This window comes from Stenella coeruleoalba (genome assembly GCF_951394435.1).
Source record: "Stenella coeruleoalba genome assembly, chromosome: 17".
Classification (NCBI taxonomy): Eukaryota; Metazoa; Chordata; class Mammalia; order Artiodactyla; family Delphinidae; genus Stenella; species Stenella coeruleoalba.
The window spans coordinates 18,182,021-18,200,660 of NC_137163.1; the positions used below are offsets into that span (position 1 = coordinate 18,182,021).

The 18,640-nt window shown below is 40.8% G+C and overlaps 1 protein-coding gene across 3 annotated transcripts in view; it reads right to left on the bottom strand.

The window, feature by feature from the left end:
* DEPTOR (DEP domain containing MTOR interacting protein) overlaps positions 1-18,640 on the bottom strand; it is a 170,828-nt gene that overhangs the window by 75,379 nt on the left and 76,809 nt on the right. For 2 of the 3 annotated variants that reach the window (XM_079902464.1, XM_079902465.1), the window contains exons 5-6: positions 4,300-4,485; positions 2,181-2,315 (exon numbers count right to left, since the gene is read on the bottom strand). In XM_079902464.1, the coding sequence (XP_079758590.1) occupies positions 2,181-2,315; positions 4,300-4,485 (321 nt within the window). The remainder of the gene's footprint in view (positions 1-2,180; positions 2,316-4,299; positions 4,486-18,640) is intronic. The other variant, XM_079902466.1, reaches the window with a different exon arrangement.

The following is an 18,640-nucleotide window of genomic DNA, read 5'->3' on the forward strand; positions in this document are numbered from 1 at the left end:
ACCTCCGTACTGTTTCCCATAGTGGCTACACCAATTTACATTCCCGTCAACGGTGCAAGAGGGTTCCCTTTTCTCCACACCCTCTCCAGCATTTGTTATATGTGTTCTTTTTGACGATAGCCATTCTGACAGGGATGAGGTAATATCTCATTGTGGTTTTGAATCACACTATATTGTAATATTTGGCAACAATACTGATCATTTAATACACTTTCTCTCTTATGTTAAAAAATGTAGAAACTTTGAAACCTAGGGAATTATTTCTAGCTTACTCTTTTCATATCCTTGGGAACTTATTTACTCATCACAATGATACTGATCATGTTACTTTCTGTAGCACTTTCTTTATCTGAATTAGGGCATTTATATACAGTGTTAAAAAATATATCCTGATGGATATCTAATGATTAATTTTAAATGCCTTACTGTGAAGCCTGCTTACCTGTTTGAGAGAAAAAAAATCACAGATGAGCTCCCTGCATCTTGGGAACCCTCTTAGAGTGAAAGAGAAGCTTGTCAGAATACAGGTAAGAGGTAGGACTTATGAACCACAATGAAGTCCTGACAGCTTTGGTCCTTAGAGACCCAAAAAAGGCAACCTGACCTTTCTTTTCTGTCTGCATATCAGTAATATTTTCCCTTTGAGTGGAGGGCTAAGGAGAAAGAGGAAACAATGCAAACCTACCTCAGGGAAGATGAATGTGTAATTTAAGCAATTAACACTTTGTTCCTCCTTCTACTCTGGTAAAAGCATCAAAAACATGTAAAATGGCTTTAGCACAACTAACCCTTTCCTGAAATCGAACGCTTCTGATTCTAACTTGGACGTATCAGATTTCTACCAGGGCTTCAAACATGCTATTTCAAACAATATAGTTCTTCTCATTCTACCTTATCAGCAGTGCTCTATTAATTGAAAAACCTGGTAATATATGGGTTCTGGAAGATTTTCCAGCCAGAGACAATGTGGAAGCAAATTTCTTCATTTACTTGCAGGTTACAACTTTATTCTTAGAGCTAACCCTCCAGAAGACAGCAAAAAAAGAAGAAAAGAAAAAGTTAGATGAAGAAAAATACCTAGACAACAGCATTAGATGACTATTTTCTCTCAAAGCCCTTTAACAACATCTATTTGTCCTTATTCTCATGAGTGCATTTTTTTTTCCTCAAAGAGATGATGTGCTCACTGAGGGATGGGGTCATGACCTCTCATCTTTGTATCCCCAACATCTGGTAATAAGGAAACGGCATGAACAAAGGAACAAAGTGCCTTCCCTGAAGGTGATACATGGAACTGAGGGTAGACAGGGCACTAAACAAATGGAGTGGAAGGTGTTTTCACGGCCATGGTTATCACGATGGACCAGGCAAGCTAATCCTGGAAAGGAGGTGGGTGAGCACAGTGAGAAGGTGGTGGTATCGATGGGTTACAGGTTCCTGTGGGGCTTGAAGAACTGATTAGATCTAAGTACAAGTTCATTAACAATCTTTGTGCCTAGGTTTTTTTTCTGGAATGTAAAAGCCATGGAGGTTGGTGAGTAGAGTTTGAAACCACAAGGCACCAACAGTCCACTGCAGGGATGGCTAGGTTTGCAGAGATCCAAGCTTCTTCCTTAGGGGTGCGGAGACCCAACAGATCTTTGCATCAGTTGCAGTCTGGGACAGCGCTATCTCCCCTGCTGTTTGCTGCTCAAACCTTCCTTCAGGACTGAGTGTTTCCTCCCAGTGCTGAGACTGCTAACAGCAGACAGCCCTCAGACAGCCAGTGTTCTCAACTGTCCTTGGAACTCTCTCTCCAAAGACAGCCGCTTTCCCCAGGTCACGCCTTCCTCCCAGGGGCAGCCAACATCCAATGACTGATCAAGGTGAGGGTATAAAAGCCTGGCCACCTCACCCCAAATCGGGACAACTCTCAAAGACCATCCCAACTCCAGAGCTCCACCTGGGGTGAGCCGCAGCCTTCACGGGGACTGCACTGCAGCCCAATTCTCCCTCGGCCCAAACCCACGTCCTTCCCTGGCATCCAAGGGGTGCTGTCCCCCAAGAGCACAATGTAACAAGATGCTCCCACGCTAGTCTCCCTCTGCCTGAGAATCCGCTTCCCGGGGAGCCCCGCCTGCACACAGGCCCAGGTCCCCCACAGTCACGGTCAGAGACGGGGCCGCTTGTCAGCCACTCACCAGACTTGGGGTTGCAGAGCACGGGGGGGCTGCCGCTGGCGGGGGGGCTGCCGCTGAAGTAGCCGCTGCCGCCGCAGCTGCTCATGCTGCTTCTCCGCATGGCAGACACGATCTTGACCTCCTTGCTGGGGCTGACTGTGGGCCGGGAACACACAGAGTCACCGACGGTGATGGTCTCGGCTCCCCAGAGCATGCACGCCGGCTTTCAGCTGCCAGGTACAGTGAGGCAGGTCACGTGTGCCGGGATAAAGCACTCTGGCCTTGGCGTCGGAAAAGCAAGGGTTTGAGTGGCAGCTCTGCCCGACGAATAGCACAGCCTGGGGCCATTCCCTCCGGTTTTCTAAACGTACAGTTTCCCCAACTGTAAAGTGGGCAGAATGCCATCTCATGGGACTGGTGCAAGGAGTGGATTATATATTTAAAAGTACTCAGTTACATAAAATATTATTTTAAGAACTACCGAGTCCACGCTAAGCATCCCTGAGAGGATGTAAATTAAGTGCTGGCGAGACGCTTAATGAGTTAACAGTGATGATAAGTGCCTCCTGGTTGAAGATTAAATCTTTAATCACCCAGAGCCACAGAAGGAGATTAAAACACAGAGCACAACTTCAGGCTTCGAAGGTGTATGTGAGGCAGCAGCTTCAGTGATATGATCTCGTTCTCTCCACTATGGAGTTGGCTGGCTCTCAACGAGGGAAAGGGAGCCCTTAAGGCATATGATCCAATGAAAGAAACCATGGAGAGTGCTCTGCTCAGTGCCTGGCACATGGGAAGCATAAAATCAAGGCTGGCTTTTATGGTGACCATGGTTACTGTATCCTTATCATCATCATCACTTGTTCACGTCTACAGGGCCCACTGAAAAACAGGCAAACCTCAGTACCAGCGAAGACGTGAACGGTTCCTCTGCATCTGCAGGAGACGGCAGCCTTAGGGACACACAGCTGGTGCGCATCTAAGCACAGGCCTAGGCTCCTGACCCTTGGCTAGTGTTTACTTTCCTGGAGTGGCTATTGGCTCCTTCTCTGCTCCATCCCAGCTGTGTCTGAGGAACCTGGGATGTAGAAGGTTGGGTAGGAGCCGGTATAATATAAGCACTGGGATAAGACAGAACTGGTGCAAGACCCAGCCCTGTCCATCACTTTCTAGCTGTGTGACCTTGGGTAAGCCACTCAACTTCTCCATGCCTCAGTTTCTTCATCTGTACAATGGAGATAAGAAAAGTCTTTCCTTGAAGAGTAATAGAATTAAACGAGAAAATGTATGCAACCAAGCTTGGATCTGTGCCAAGGGCACAGAAAGTTCTCAATACATCTAGTTGTAAGTGTTCTCATGGTCTGCTCCTATTCATAACCAAGACACATTTTCATTTTGCTCTGGGTTTCGGGTGAAGCCCATAACTTCCAAACCTTAGGCCAATCAGTTTCTCAAGTCAATGTCAAAGTTTTCAGAGGAGTTGAAGACATCCTGTTAAGCACCTCACCCACTTACACAGAATGACACACCAAGTTAACCTTTTCTGGGTGAATGGGATTATTTTATATTTTGTTTAAATGGGGTTATCTTTGCGAACATCAGTCATCATTTCTGTCCAGGTTAATTGTCAATATGGGACAGTCTGACCTAACATACAATGTCCCAGGCTGTGCCTTCTGAGCACCCGTGTCTACCTTTCACTGTTTTAATTTGTTCTGTGTGATGGATTGATAATCGGTTGCCTTTTAGTTGTATATGCCCTAAGAAGACTTTATTCATCCTTAAAATATACAGCTTCTCAATGCTGTGACTTAGAAAACTGGATAATTAACGATATGTAAGGATTGTTTGTAAATAAAAAGTAAATAAGGTAGGAGTGAGAGCTTGAGTGGTCTTCTATAATTCAAATACATAGTGTTATAAAACAGACTTCTTAGCATGTATGTTGGCTGCACAGGAACAATCTGGTTGTATGTGTGTATGGTTTCTTTTGGGGGGAGTAATAAATAAATAAATAAAATTTTGGTTATCAATAAATACAAATTTTCTGAAGAACAGAATTTCACAAAGGTGAGTTACAACTATGTTATTTCTCAGAAGACAGATCTATATGATCAAACAAACAAGGGAACTGACATACCTGACATAAAACTGGTAGATTTCCGATTGTCATGGCTCTGCTTCCTCAGGCAGAAGGGGCTGTCATGAGTTTCCTGGGAGGAGGGGGATTTTTCATTGAGCAGCTCCATCAGTCTTCGCCTCCGCCGGAAGTTCATTCTGAACTGGTAGAGAAGATTGCTGTCCACAAACGGGTGCTTGTTGGACACTGGGGAGAAGAAACAGTAGATGAGGGCTGCCTGGCCACTAAGCACTGTAGCCAGGAGACTCCAGCCAACAGGAGGAAAAGTCTTGAGAAAGGGTTTAGTTCTACAGATGTCCCAGGAGCTTGCAGTCCACACATGGTCCCAGATTCTTTCCACATGTCATGCATTTTAAAAATCTGCTAACCAATTCCTCTGGGGGAACTCTGCCTGATCTCACCCCAATCTAAGCTACACTCCTCCTGGTATTGTGCAGGCTCCTACTTTACCCCCATCTGAGCACTTGTCACACACGCTCTCATTGTCCCTCAACTTCTCTGTCTTTCCCACTAACCTCTAGGCTCTTTGGGGCAGTGATCGTGGCTTCATTTAGTCATGTGTCCACTGGGCCCAGCACACTGCTTGTCCCAGAGCAGCACGGCCATTCATTTTTAAACTTTTTATCTTGTGATAATTATAGAGAGTTGCAAAATAATATAGAGACCATATAGTATATGATTCCATTCATATGAAATATGAATATGAATATTCCATTCATATGAAATATCCAGAACAAGGAAATGTGCAGACACAGAGTAGACTGGGTGGTTGCCAGGGGCTGGAGGGGATCTAGGGGGTTGGGGATGTTAACTGAAGTGTGAGATTCCTTTATGAGGTGATAAAAATGGTCTAAAATTGACCGTGGTGATGATTGCATATATCTGTGAATATACTAAAAACCAATGAATGGTATGCTTTAATATGAGTGAATGGTATGGTATGTGGACTATATCTCACCAAAGCTGCTGAAAAAATCAACAGCAACAAGAAATAGTAGAGAGTCCCCGTGTACTCTTCACCCAGATTCCCCCAGTGGTTTCATCTTACAGAAATAACTAAAGTACAATATCAGACAAAGACCTTGACATTAGTACAATCTATAGACTTTATTCAGATTTCACCAGTTTTTACGTGCACTCATTTGTGTGTGTGTGTGTGTGTGTGTGTGTGTGTGTGCATTTTTAGGCAATTTTATCACATGTACTGATCTCTGTAACCACCACCACACTCAAAGCACAGGACTGTTCCATCATGACAAAGGGACTCCCTCATGCTAACCCCTGATAGCCTCCCACTCCAATCCTTAATGTCTGGCAACCATTAGTATGTTCTCCACCTCTGCAATGTTACCACTTAGATGATTTTATAGAAATGGAATCAAACTTTATGCAGCTGTTTAAGATTGATGCTAAATGAATGAATGGCTATCCAGATAAAGGCTGGTTACTTCCCAAGGAAAATCTACACTTTTGAGCACCTAATCACGCCAGGTCATCAACTCAAAATCAATAATAACAATAGCTAACCTTCACACAGCATATTCTATGAATTCAGCATTATTTTAAATGCTTCATTTGTATTAATTCCTTTAATTTTAACAACAGCCTTGGGTATAGTTACTGTTACTTTCTTCCTTATTTTTTGATGAAGAAACTGAAGCCCAGAGATATGAGTAAGACCCAAAGAAGACACAGTAAATGGCAGAGGTAGAAATATAACTACAGTATCTGACTCCAGAGTTCAAGTTCCAAATTATTACTCTCAACTGCCTCTCTGAAAAACAATTCCTGGGCTTCTTTAGGTTCTCATAAAGAACTGAAGTAATGTTACATAAAACTGCTAATGTATGGCTACCAGGCTAAATTTACATCCAATTCTACATTACCATTTATATCTCGGGGAGCTACTGTGGTCTATTCGCAAGTTTATATTCTGAGTTCTAATCGTGGAGTTGTGAAACAGGCAAGACATCAAGCTCCAAAAGCCATGTTCCTAGGTCATTTTGTCTCTGGGAAGTAACCAGGAACCCTGCAAACTGGCCAGCGTCATGCTGAAGTCCCAACCCCCAAAACTGAAAACAATTGAATAGATTTTACAAAAATATATATATAATGAGCACGTGAGAAGCTCAACCTCATTAGTTAATATGGAAATGCAAATTAAAATCACAATGAGATGCCACTTCACACCCACTAGAATCACTAAAATAAAAAGAATGACAGCATCAAATGTCGGTGAGGATATGGAGCAACTGGAACTCTCATTTTGCAGGCAGGAATATAAATGGTAAAACCAGGTTGGAGAATAGTCTGACAGATCTTATAAAGTTATACAGATATCTACCCTATGTCCCCACAATTCTTAGGGATCCACCCACAACAAATGAAAACATACATCGCCCAAAATGTTCATTGCAGTCTTATTCATAATAGCCAAAAACTGGGGACAACCTGTCCATCAACAGGAGAATGGATAAGTAAATTGTAGATACAATGAAACACTACGTGACAATAAAAAGGAATGAGCTGCTGACACATAAAACAACGTGGATTAATATCAAAAGCATTAAGTTGAGTGAGAAAAGCCAGACACAAAAAACATACACTGAGTGACTTAATTTACATGAGGTTTAAGAATAGAGGAAATTCACATATAATGATAGAAATCAGAAAGGGGAAGGGGAGAGGATTGACTGGAAAGGAGTAAGAGGAAACTTTCTGGGGTGATGAAAATGTTCTATATCTTGTTTTTACATGAATATATACATTGTCAAAATGCACCAAACTAAACATTTAAGATATGTATATTTCATTGTAGGTTAAGTATATGTATGTTAATAAAAAGGAAACAAACAACAACAACAACAAGTCTTACAAATGGACTGGGAGACTAGGAACAACAGAGTCTTAACAGGGACTTCCCTGGTGTCCAGTGGTAAAGAATCCATCTTCCAATGCAGGGGGCACGGGTTCGATCCCTGGTCAGGGAACTAAGATCCCACATACCGCGGGCAACTAAGTCCGTGTGCCACAGATACAGAGCCCACGTGCCCTGGAGCCCGCGGGCCACAACTAGAAAGAAGGCCATGCACCTCAACGAAGACCCCGCATGCCGCAACTAAGACCCAACACAGACAAAAAAAACAAATTAATTAAAAACAAAAACAAAAAATAGAGCGTAACACTGTAAACCCACATTGCCAATATAAGATGCTACATAATGTTAATGCCCAAATAATCATTTGGCTATTAACCACTGGGCATATGGTCAGTCTCAGAAAGGAGTGGTCCTATTATAGTATAATTCACCCACTTAATGTGCATAGTTCTATATATATTCTAGTCTATACTATATTCACAGAGTTGTGCATCCCATCATCACAATCAATTTTAAAACATGTCCATCACCCCCAAAAGAAACCCAACACTCCTTAGCTATCACTTCCAATCTGCCCATAACCCCTAGGCAACCCCTAGGCAAGCACTAATCAACTTTCTGTCTCTGTAGATTTGTCTATGTTGGGCATTTCATATAAATAGAGTCATATAAGATATGGTCCACTGTGACTTGCTTCTTTCACTTGGCATAATGTTTACAAGCTTTATCCACGTAATGCCATGTATCGGTACTTCACTGCTTTGTACTGCCAAATAATATTCCATTGTATGGACATACTATATTTTGTTTATCCATGCATCAGTTGATGGACACTTGAGTTGTTTTCACTTCCTGGTTATAATGAATAATGTTATTAACATTCATATACAAATTTTTGTGTGGACATATGTATTCATTTCTCTTAGGTTTACAGCTAGGAGTAGAAAGGCAGGATCACATGGTAACCCTACGCTGTATGCCAGATTCTTCTCCAAAGAGGATGCCCCATTTTACATTCCCACCAACAGAGCAGGGGGTCCTAATTGTTCCACATCCTTAGCAACCCTTGTTATTCTCTATCTTTTTTGTTACACTTGTCCTAATGGCTGTGTAGTGGTATCTTATTGTGATTTTGACTTGCAATTCCATGATGGCTTATAACGTTGAACATATTTTTACGCGCTTATTGTCTATGTGCCTATCTCCTTTGGAGAACTGTCTATCCAAATCCTTTGTCTATTTTTTTAATTGGATTGTCTTTAAAAAAAAGAGATTTATTTTTTAAAGCAGTTTTAGGTTCACAGCAAAACTGAGCAGGAAGTGCAGAGTTCTCATATACTCTCTGCCCCCCAACACACAACTTTGCTCTACCATCAATTATCGAGAAAGGAACAGATGTTACAATTGATGAATGTACACTAATACATCATTATTATCCAGAGTCCATAGTTTACATTAGGGTTCACCTTGATGTTGAACATTCCACAGATTTTGTCAGATGTATCTACCATGATATTGGTCAAAAAAGTTCATTCAGGTTTTTTCTGTAAGATGTTACGGTATATAGTATCATACAGACTATTTTTGCTGTTCAAACAGGCTCTACTAGCTAAGCTAGTAGCTTACTTGCTATATGCCACTGTACTAACTTTACAAATATTATACAATACTGTCCTCACAATCACTCTGTAAGTGATTTACAGTGCAAGAATTGAGACTGAAGTTACTTCAGTAACTTCCCCAAGGCTACACAACTTTGGCTTCTGATCCAAAAGCAACATGTTTACTTAGAAACACAGGCCACAAGAGATTGGAAAAGACTCTAAAGTTATAGTAAAATGTCACCTTCTCCAACACTCAACTTCCATGTTCATCACAGAGTACATTTTTTATTTTCTTTCTGTCACCCATACACCTAGCGATCGGCAGTCTTTTTGTGACACCACACTGTAGCGTAATATGGGTTTATTTGCATGGGGGAGCACATCTCTTTCCCCAACTAAGTCACTCTGCTTGAGAGCCTGGGCTGTGTCTTAATCATTGTGGCATCCTCAAACCCTAGACTACTACATGTTTGGGTCAGAGTAGGTGCTCTGTAAATGGCTAGAAGTGAATTGTCCATGGTGGGTAGACAAAGGGATATGAAGCACATCCAGAATACAGCTAACTTTGAACTACCTAGTGGCTAGTTATGTAGCAACCAGTCAACCTGTGGGCTCATGGTATGTCATGAAGAGTGTGTTGGGCCATGGGGAAATTGCAACATTAAGGACAATGGATTTAGTTTTTCCTAAAAATAAGTATATTCCATTTAAAGGCTTTCATTTATTCTAAAATTATATCATCACAACTTTTTTGTTGTTCATTCACCCGCCCATTTATTCAACTAACGTTTATTGAGTCAGGATGACTATATGCCAGGTATTTTTCTTGCCCAGTGTTTTATGAAATTATGGTAAAAACAGAAGTTCTTTTTTTTAAGTATTCATTCTTGGCAAAAATTTTTTTTTGGACTGTGAAATTCAAAAATTCTATAAACCACTGGGAAAATAATCTAATACAATGTATTAAGAATTACATTAACCCTTTTATCAATAATGTTTACTGGTTCAACAGCCTCCTTGGGTATTTCACAAACAGAATCACATCGCTTCTAGGTCAACACCAGCAAATGCAATCTAGGGTTGCGACTGTATTTATCATCCACATTTGCTAATGAATAACTCTTCTGGTTACATGAATATCAGAGTCTCAGAAATGTGGGTCCCTATCAAGAGAGTACACCCTGCTAAAATTTAACTTAATGATTCATATAGGTGTTTCACAATCTTTAAATGGTGATAAACTATTCACTTCAGCTAAATGAATGATGTCGGCCACAAAGACAAACACATCTAATTCAGTGATAATTCTGCATGTTCTCAGTAAATAATACATTCTTGCATTCAGGAGATACTAAATGCATCTTGAACCAAAAGATAAGCCAATTACACTTTGATATGATATCTACAAATAGTAGCTCTTTCAATAGTCAAGTTTTTACATAAATTTAGCACATTACTACATTCAATAATACTATAATATGGGACTTCCCTGGTGGTGCAGTGGTTAAGAATCCACCTGCCAATGGAGGGGACATGGGTTCGATCCCTGGTCCGGGAAGATCCCACATGCCACAGAGGAACTAAGCCTGTGCACCACAACTACTGAGCCTGAGCTCTAGAGCCTGTGAGTCACAACTACTGAAGGCGGTGCCCCCTAGAGCCCGTGCTCTGCAACAAGAGAAGCCACTGCAATGAGAAGCCCGTACAGCAACGAAGACCCAATGCAGTCAAAATAAATAAATAAATGAAATATAAATAAAATTTTTAAAATGCTATAATACAATTTTATAGATAAGTTATTTATTTCTGGCAACCTGTTCTGAGTTTAGGATGATTTTTTAAATCCTCAAGGTGACTTTGGCAACAGTATCTTAAATTATAACCTGAAAATACATGGTACTATATATAGCCTTATTAACACCTATTGTTTTGTCTTTGTACAGTGAATTACACAAAACATTGGCTTTGGTATAAATAAATCCAGAAAAGCATTTGAATCTAAATGAATTCCATAACAGATAAAAGTACTTTAAAAATATTTTTAATTGAAGTGGAAATTTGACTACTAAGTTAACCTCCTCAGGCTTTGACTACTGAGTCAGAGATTAATTCACCCCCATTCCCCACCTCCCCAGCATGGTACCACCTCTATCTTAAAGGGTAAACATACTATCTAAGATAAGACACAAGGACTAAGTTTAAATAGGCTTTACTCATCACATTCTCTTTCCAGTAGTGTACATGACCTTCAACATGACCAAATCAGGGAAAACCAGGACTGGATGAGATAGTAGACTATCCATGTAAAGCATAATGTCAAGCAGATTGTAAGAAGGCAATAAATTGCACTTTTGGGGCTTCTCTGGTGGCGCAGTGGTTAAGAATCCGCCTGCCAGTGCAGGGGACACAGGTTCGAGCCCTGGCCTGGGAAGATCCCACATGCTGCGGAGCAACTAAGCCCCTGCACCACAACTACTGAGCCTGCGCTCTAGAGCCCGCAAGCCACAACTACTGAGCCCGCGTGCCACAACTACTGAAGCCTGCGCTCTGGAGCCCGTGAGCCACAACTACTGAGCCCGTGTGCCACAACTACTGAAGCCCACAGGCCTAGAGCCCGTGCTCCGCAACAAGAGAAGCCACGACAATGAGAAGCCCGTGTACCACGATGAAGAGTAGCCCCCGCTCAGCGCAGCTAGAGAAAGCCCACACGCAGCAATGAAGACCCAACACAGCCAAAAATAAATAAATATACATGAAAAATAAATAAATAAGAACATTCAATTAAAAAAATTGCACTTTTGTTATTTTACAACGACTGTTGTTGTCTTCACTGTGACCATCATTTGCTGGTGATACACTGCCATGTGACTTATGGGAATCCAGTTTTGTGAGACACTGCATTTAATGCCCCACTTCAATTTTCAAGGACTTATTTGGGTGTTAGGGCCTCGGGAGCAGCCACATGAAGGTCTCCATGTGTTCATCCTCCAGCTGTGTGTCTGGCACAGATGGAGTCAAATTCTTCTCTCCGAAGAGAGAAGTGACAATTGCATGTGTTACTTGCATTGTTTTCAATGAATTATTTGACTTTTAAAAGGATTCTTTATTTTTTACCCTCTCATTAAAAGTTTAATAACATGAACAGAGTTTCATACATTTGCTTCGTTTGTGAGTGTAGCCCTAAGTATAACAAAGATAATCGTAGCTACAAAAGCTAGGAGTGCAGGTAGACAGCCATATAACAGCATCAATCAATCACACGTGACATCATTCATTTATTCAACCGAGTACCTAGTAAGTGACACGCAGGATCCCAGCCATCTATCCTAGCATGCTGATTGGAATATGACACCTCGTCTGCTCATCCTTTCAAGCCCATCAATACCAAAGTCTTCTAAAAGAGACATTGTTTCACATGAGAAGAAAGCAGTTAAGTTGGGATTTTTCTGAAAACTCTCTTAATGCTAAATAACTTTTAGAAAACAGTATCATGCAATGAAAAGCAAAGGTTCTAGAGTCAGAAAAGCTCGGTTTTGCTCCCAGTTCTGCCACCTTTATGAACTGAGTGATTAGGGCAACTTACTAAATTTAAGCCTCAAATTTTTTGCATAGTTTTGCTGTGAAGAAGAAATGGGATAATTTACATAAGAGATTTGAAATGGTATCTGACATATAGTGTTTTAAGTGTTCTTCTCAGATTCCTAAAGATTGACTTTAGCTTTTGGTCACTTAAGTTCTTGCACAGAACCCATTTCTTCTGTCTTTTCTGCCCTTCTTTTAAGAACACTTTGCCCAGCTCCCACGAGCAGTTCTGTCATCTCTCACTTGACAAAAATATGAAATCTTAACCAGATGTCCAGTTCAAGCTTGGCAAGTATCCCACTGGAAAATAATTAAATCTCAGAAGTCAAAGAAAAGCGAGAAATAAAGGAGTGAATTAAGACACAGGAAGTTTTAAGAATTAGTTTAAGGAAGCCAAAGATTTCTTTTGTTTCGCCATAAATTACATATGTAGAGTCTCAAGAAATAAAAATGGCTAAAGGGCATACAGTTTATATTCCAGAGAGAGAGATGCATTGATTCTTTCTACACTTTAACATGACACTCTCCAAATGAAATGCAAAAATCATTTGCTACATAAGCAAGTTGCTCTTTGTTAAACACAGAAAAAATACCCTAAGAGCTAAGGGGAAAAAAATTAAAGAGAAGGAAAGAAAAATCAAGGAGGAGAACAGTGACTGGTGTCTCTAAATCTTGAGGTCATTCCAATTCTTCATTTCTTAGATCTCAGTGCTATACAGGACCTATATATTAGAGTAAATGTTGTGATATATATAATTTAACAGATTTCATTCTTTGCTCCTTGAGAATATATATATTTTTTAAAATGGGCACATCACCATTGTTTGCAGCTATACAAATTTGGAACCAAAGTTGATGCCTAGCAATAGAGGAATAGTTGACTGAATTGCTCCTGGAGAAGATTAATCTCTAAGCAGGAGGAAGTAAGGAGAGACAATATTCAACTCAGTATCTACTGTTCTAGTTGTGCTTTTATCACAGCTGTAATTGAAAACTGACAACTTCTTACTCATCCAATTTATAGTTTCTGGGACTTTCCAAGCATTCTCTTTTTATTGGTGGAATTCTCTAGGGGCTTGGCTTGGCTTAGTATTAAGTGAGACATAAAACAAGAGGAAAAGCAGAAACAGCCAGAAAGCTGAAGCAATGTAAATACAAGACAATCTTATTGCTTAGGGAAATGGGGGCTTTAGAAGCACTAAACTCCCAATGTTCATATTTGGTAAAAGAAAACAGATCCCTATTCACTGTATGCCTTCACTTTTTAAAAAAAATTAATTTATGTATTTAGTTTTGGCTGCATTGGGTCTTCGTTGCTGCACATGGGCTTTCTCTAGTTGTGGCGAGCAGGGGCTACTCTTCGTTGCGGTGCGCGGGCTTCTCATTGCGGTGGCTTCTCTTGTTGCGGAGCACGGGCTCTAGGCGCTTCAGTAGTTGAGACACGTGGGCTCAGTAGTTGTGGCTCACGGGCTCTAGAGTGCAGGCTCAGTAGTTGCGGCACACGGGCTTAGTTGCTCCACGGCATGTGGGATCTTCCCGGACCAGGGCTCAAACCCGTGTCCCCTGCATTGGCAGGCAGATTCCTAACTACTGCGCCACCAGGGAAGTCTGCCTTCACTTTTCAGAAAGCATGAGGGGAACGTCATGGAGTCTACCGAAATCATAAAGTGACACAGTTCAGATATATTCTTTTGGTGGATAATGTGGCTACATTTTTTCTCTTATAAATTATTAGGATGAGTTAGCAAAGAAAGGAATTTTTAAAAGCTGATTATCTGAAAGAAGGAGAATTGGCTTCTATTCCATTCACACATTTGTTCTAAGGATGAATATAAAAACTTATCATCTTAAGCCCTGTAAGTTCCGCTGAATATAAGACATTTTAGGCTACTTATCTAGCTGGAGAGAGGAAGATCACATACCTTCATCCATCCTTGAAATGTTTGCTGGCAGATGACATAACACAACAGACATCATGAAATAAGTAACTGAATCCAGCAGTGTGATAAGAAAGTAAGAAGGTGGTGGTGAGGAAGGGGGAGGGGGAAAGAATGTGTGTACATCAACTGTCCCCTGAACAGCACTTCATCAGAACTTTTAAAAAGTTTTAGAATTTAGAAGAGTCAAAAGAGGGCTTAGACAGGGGAATAAGGATAATGACTATTATAATGGGGAAGAAAAAAGACCAGCAAAGAATGAGGCTGGGGGGGCTGTGACTAGTCCTGCAAGTTGGTGTCAAAGCTAAAACGTCTTCAAGGTCACCTTCCCGGCAGAAGGCCCTCCCTGGCTGTGATTAACATCGTTATCATCAGAACATCGCACAGCAGCAAAGGTGGGCATGGCTCACCACTTCACCCAGTGTGCGATGGTGGGTGAAGGATCTTTCTGGGCCATCAAGGATGTCACTCCATCCTACCACTGGCTCCATTTCCTCTTGTTTTCTTTTTTATATCCTACTGACCCTTATAGCTCCTCCTGAAAGGACATTAGCACCTACAGACATTGCTTAAGAGGACTGACAAACTTTAAGGATTAAGAGGTGGCAGATCTAGTCCTCAGACATTTGCGTTAATAAAAGGCAAGTAAATTCTGCCTATGAAACTGCTGCACCTTCCCTGCCAACAAAAGCTTTCAGTTGTTTCACACGTCCAAGTATGGATCTGCACTCTTTTGCCTCCCTGCTCCTGCTAGATCACAGTCCTACAGCGTCCAAGCATTTTATGTCACTTAGTACGCTGCATATTTAAAAAATTGTCAGAACTAAAATACATAAATATTATGCTTTTTAAATGTGTCTGTTGGAAAATATGAATTGAGCATTAATTACAATAGAAGATGAAAGCTATTCTTTCAAGAAAATCTAAACTGTACTTAAAGCCATAACTACCCATCTCAAACCATCCTAAAGCGATGCAGGAGTTGAAAGAGCTCTGTTTTCCAAAGCAGCACAAGTCCTTGATTCGAGGTTAGACAATTAGGCCACACAAGGACAGTTAGGTGCCTGGGATACAAAACTCTTCAAAAGGCAATACCAACAGTCAGTCAGAGAACTAAAATAATTACTTCCTGAGTACTGACAATATTAAGAAGAGGATATGAGAGCAGAAAATTGATTTTAGGGCATAAAGTTCTATGAATTGATATTACTAAAACAAAACACTTCATATACACAAAGTTAGAACCCAATTACACTTATTTAATTGGCTGAAGGGAGGAAAGGAGATGGAAAAGAGGAAAAAGGATCCAAGTAACTTCAGTAAGATTGCAGAAAAGATGAAAATCAAAACATGACATTGTAATTGTACGGGTTTCTGCTGCTTCTGTGTCTTACTGCGAGAAAAGTAAAGGCAATAAACAGATGCAAGGTCAAATTATATTTTATTCTTCTCTATGCATCTTTAAATAACAGCTGGGTGCATTCCAAAGCCTAGAACCTCATGTTGTTAGTGATAAAATTCAGAACAAAGAGTATGTTTTTCAAAAATGAGGTTGTTTTTCAGAGACTAATTCATATTGTAAGTGCAGAGAGGTCTGAAAACAAATTTACTTTGTCTGGCAAATGAAATCCTTCATATGCGTAATTCAATGAAAGAAATCTGTAACTCTGTTCTAGAGCCTTTGGAATTGTTGGCATAAATCCAAGGGCCTTCAGTGTTGATTTATTTTTAAAAGTATATATTCAGCACAGAGTATGTATAAGATATTAAGACCAGCAATGGATAAGGCCATTAAACATATATTAATCTCTACCCATCAAGGCATCTGATGATGAGGATATATTGATGATAACAATAATAAGAGTAGCAATCAGCTAACATTTACTAAGTGGTACACATGGCATGATTATATCATTCAGTTTTCAAAGCAGCAGAGAGAGCTATTGTAATTATTTGTATTTTACAGATGAGATTACACAAGGTCGACTTGCCCAAGGTCCCATAGACATTAACTGGAAGATCCAAGACAGAAGCATTGACAGATTAACTCTGAAACCCCATCCCTTAATCTCCTCCCTAGACTGTCTCCCATCCCATAATAATGCCAAATGAGAAGGCAATGAGCTTACAAACACCAGAAAGCAGTCTGCTTTTTCCTCATTTATTCCTGTCGCCAGGTAACAGAAGACAACTTGGCTGGGCATGTTTTCTACAAAATTCTTCACCAGGGTAAAATGTTGATTACCTTGGAATTGCTTATTAAAAGGACAAAGAGACAGCATGGTAAACACCCCTCTGCCTACAGATGGTCTTGGGTTGAACACTGGCTTCACTCTTTACTAAGTTACTTAACGCCCCTGAACTTCAATTTTATTCATCTGTAAAATGAGTTGAAGAGGTAATGAAACAACATAGGTAAAAGGCTTATTAGAGTTTCTGGTACATAGAAGCATTCAGTTAATGTTAGCCATGTGTGGGCTTCCAATTGAGGGCCCACCCAGGTGTCAGTGCCCAAAGGATACCTTTCTAATCCTTTTCAGACTTCACCTATGTAAGCAAAGCTTCTGGCAGCAACTCTAGGTGGTTTGTGGGAAAAGAAGGCATCCTACCTAAACCAGATAAATTCAGCACGGCCAGCAACGTAAAGAAGGACATCCAATGTGATGCTGGAGGTATCAGAATAAATCCTACTCAAAACCACTAGCTATGAAAGCCCACCAAAGCCTTATTCCCAGATGACATCTGCTTACCATTCCCAGAAAGGTTACCGTATAACCTGTGCGTGCTTTAGCGTACAGTAATTTATCAGGTATTCCATATGAGACCGGAGAGACTAGGACCCTTGAAGGAGGAAGATGCAGACATTCAGAAAAGGACGATGTCAGTGGTGAGATTTAGTAGCTTTTAAAAAAATAAGTCTCCATATATTTCTATATTATTTATACTTGTACTCATCTTAAACAAAAAAGGAAAATAGGAAATACCTCACCTACTTTTTTTCCCAGTAAACTTTGTTTTAAAATAATTCTAGATTTATAAAAAAAAAAGCTGTAAAGACCGTACAGACAGCTCCCATATATCCTTCACCCAGCACCCCCTGACGTTAATATAACCATGATATAAACTAAGACAAAACTAGGTCAAAACTAAGACATTAACACTTGTACATCCACCAGCTTTAAATCTAGCTTAGAGCTACCAGGAGCTCAGGCTGAGGACAGAGGAAACAAACTGTTCCTTGGAAGCCCATGTTTCAGAGGGAAGGTCACTTAGTTACTTAATGAAAAAGACACTTGTCCTCGTGGCTGACAATACTAGCTGCTTGTCCAAAACCCATTTTCCCTTTCTTCCTCCTTTATTATTTGTACAGGGCAGCAGTGTGCCCGGCTAACAGCATTAGATTCACTGATTGCCATCCGGCGGACGAGTCCATGTTGACACAGATCTGGCCCATGTAATGTCAGTAGAAATCTCTGGGAAAGGTGACTCTTCCTAAATAAAGAGGAACCTTTCTGTTCAAGCAGGCATTACTACATTTTCTCTTATTTGCAGCAAAACACAATTCTGTTATTGTTCCAAACTCAGGTCTGGACACAGAAATCAAAGGCTTAGAAAACAAACACTTTCTGTTTATCTGCAGCCCACACCTTGTAACAAGCTATGCTTTACTCGGAAGCCAAGAGCGATTAGACAGAAAGTCTTACAGGCAGAAGATATGCCTTCCAGCAACTCGGCTCTGATTCCCTGGTGACAGAAGTGGTTATGGACAGTCCCTGGGTCTCAGTGTTTCCATCTGTGGAAAATAAATTACAATAACGTCTTTTAACCAAAGCAAGTGAAATTAATAAATATATGGGAAGCCACAGCTCTCTGGAAGACAGGGCTGCAATGATGCCCGTGTACCATGAATAAATAATATTGTTCTGCTGTCAGCAAAAATCCAAACGATCCCATGACAAAGACTAGGAATTTAAGAAAGTGCTCCTGAATTTGGGTTCGTATACTGAATAAGCCCATTCTGAGCAAAAAGAGAACTGCTGGGGCTTCCCTGGTGGTGCAGTGGTTGAGAGTCCGCCTGCTGATGCAGGGGACACGGGTTCGTGCCCCGGTCCGGGAAGATCCCACATGCTGTGGAGCGGCTGGGCCCGTGAGCTATGGCTGCTGAGCCTGCGCGTCCGGAGCCTGTGCTCCGCAATGGGAGAGGCCACAACAGTGAGAGGCCCGCGTACCGCAAAAAAAAGAGAACTGCTGAGTTCAGATCCAGTCCAAATGATCTCAGTCAACAATTTCTGACTTGTGGAAATATTAAAAATATTTAGTCAAAGGAAATATTTAAAAAA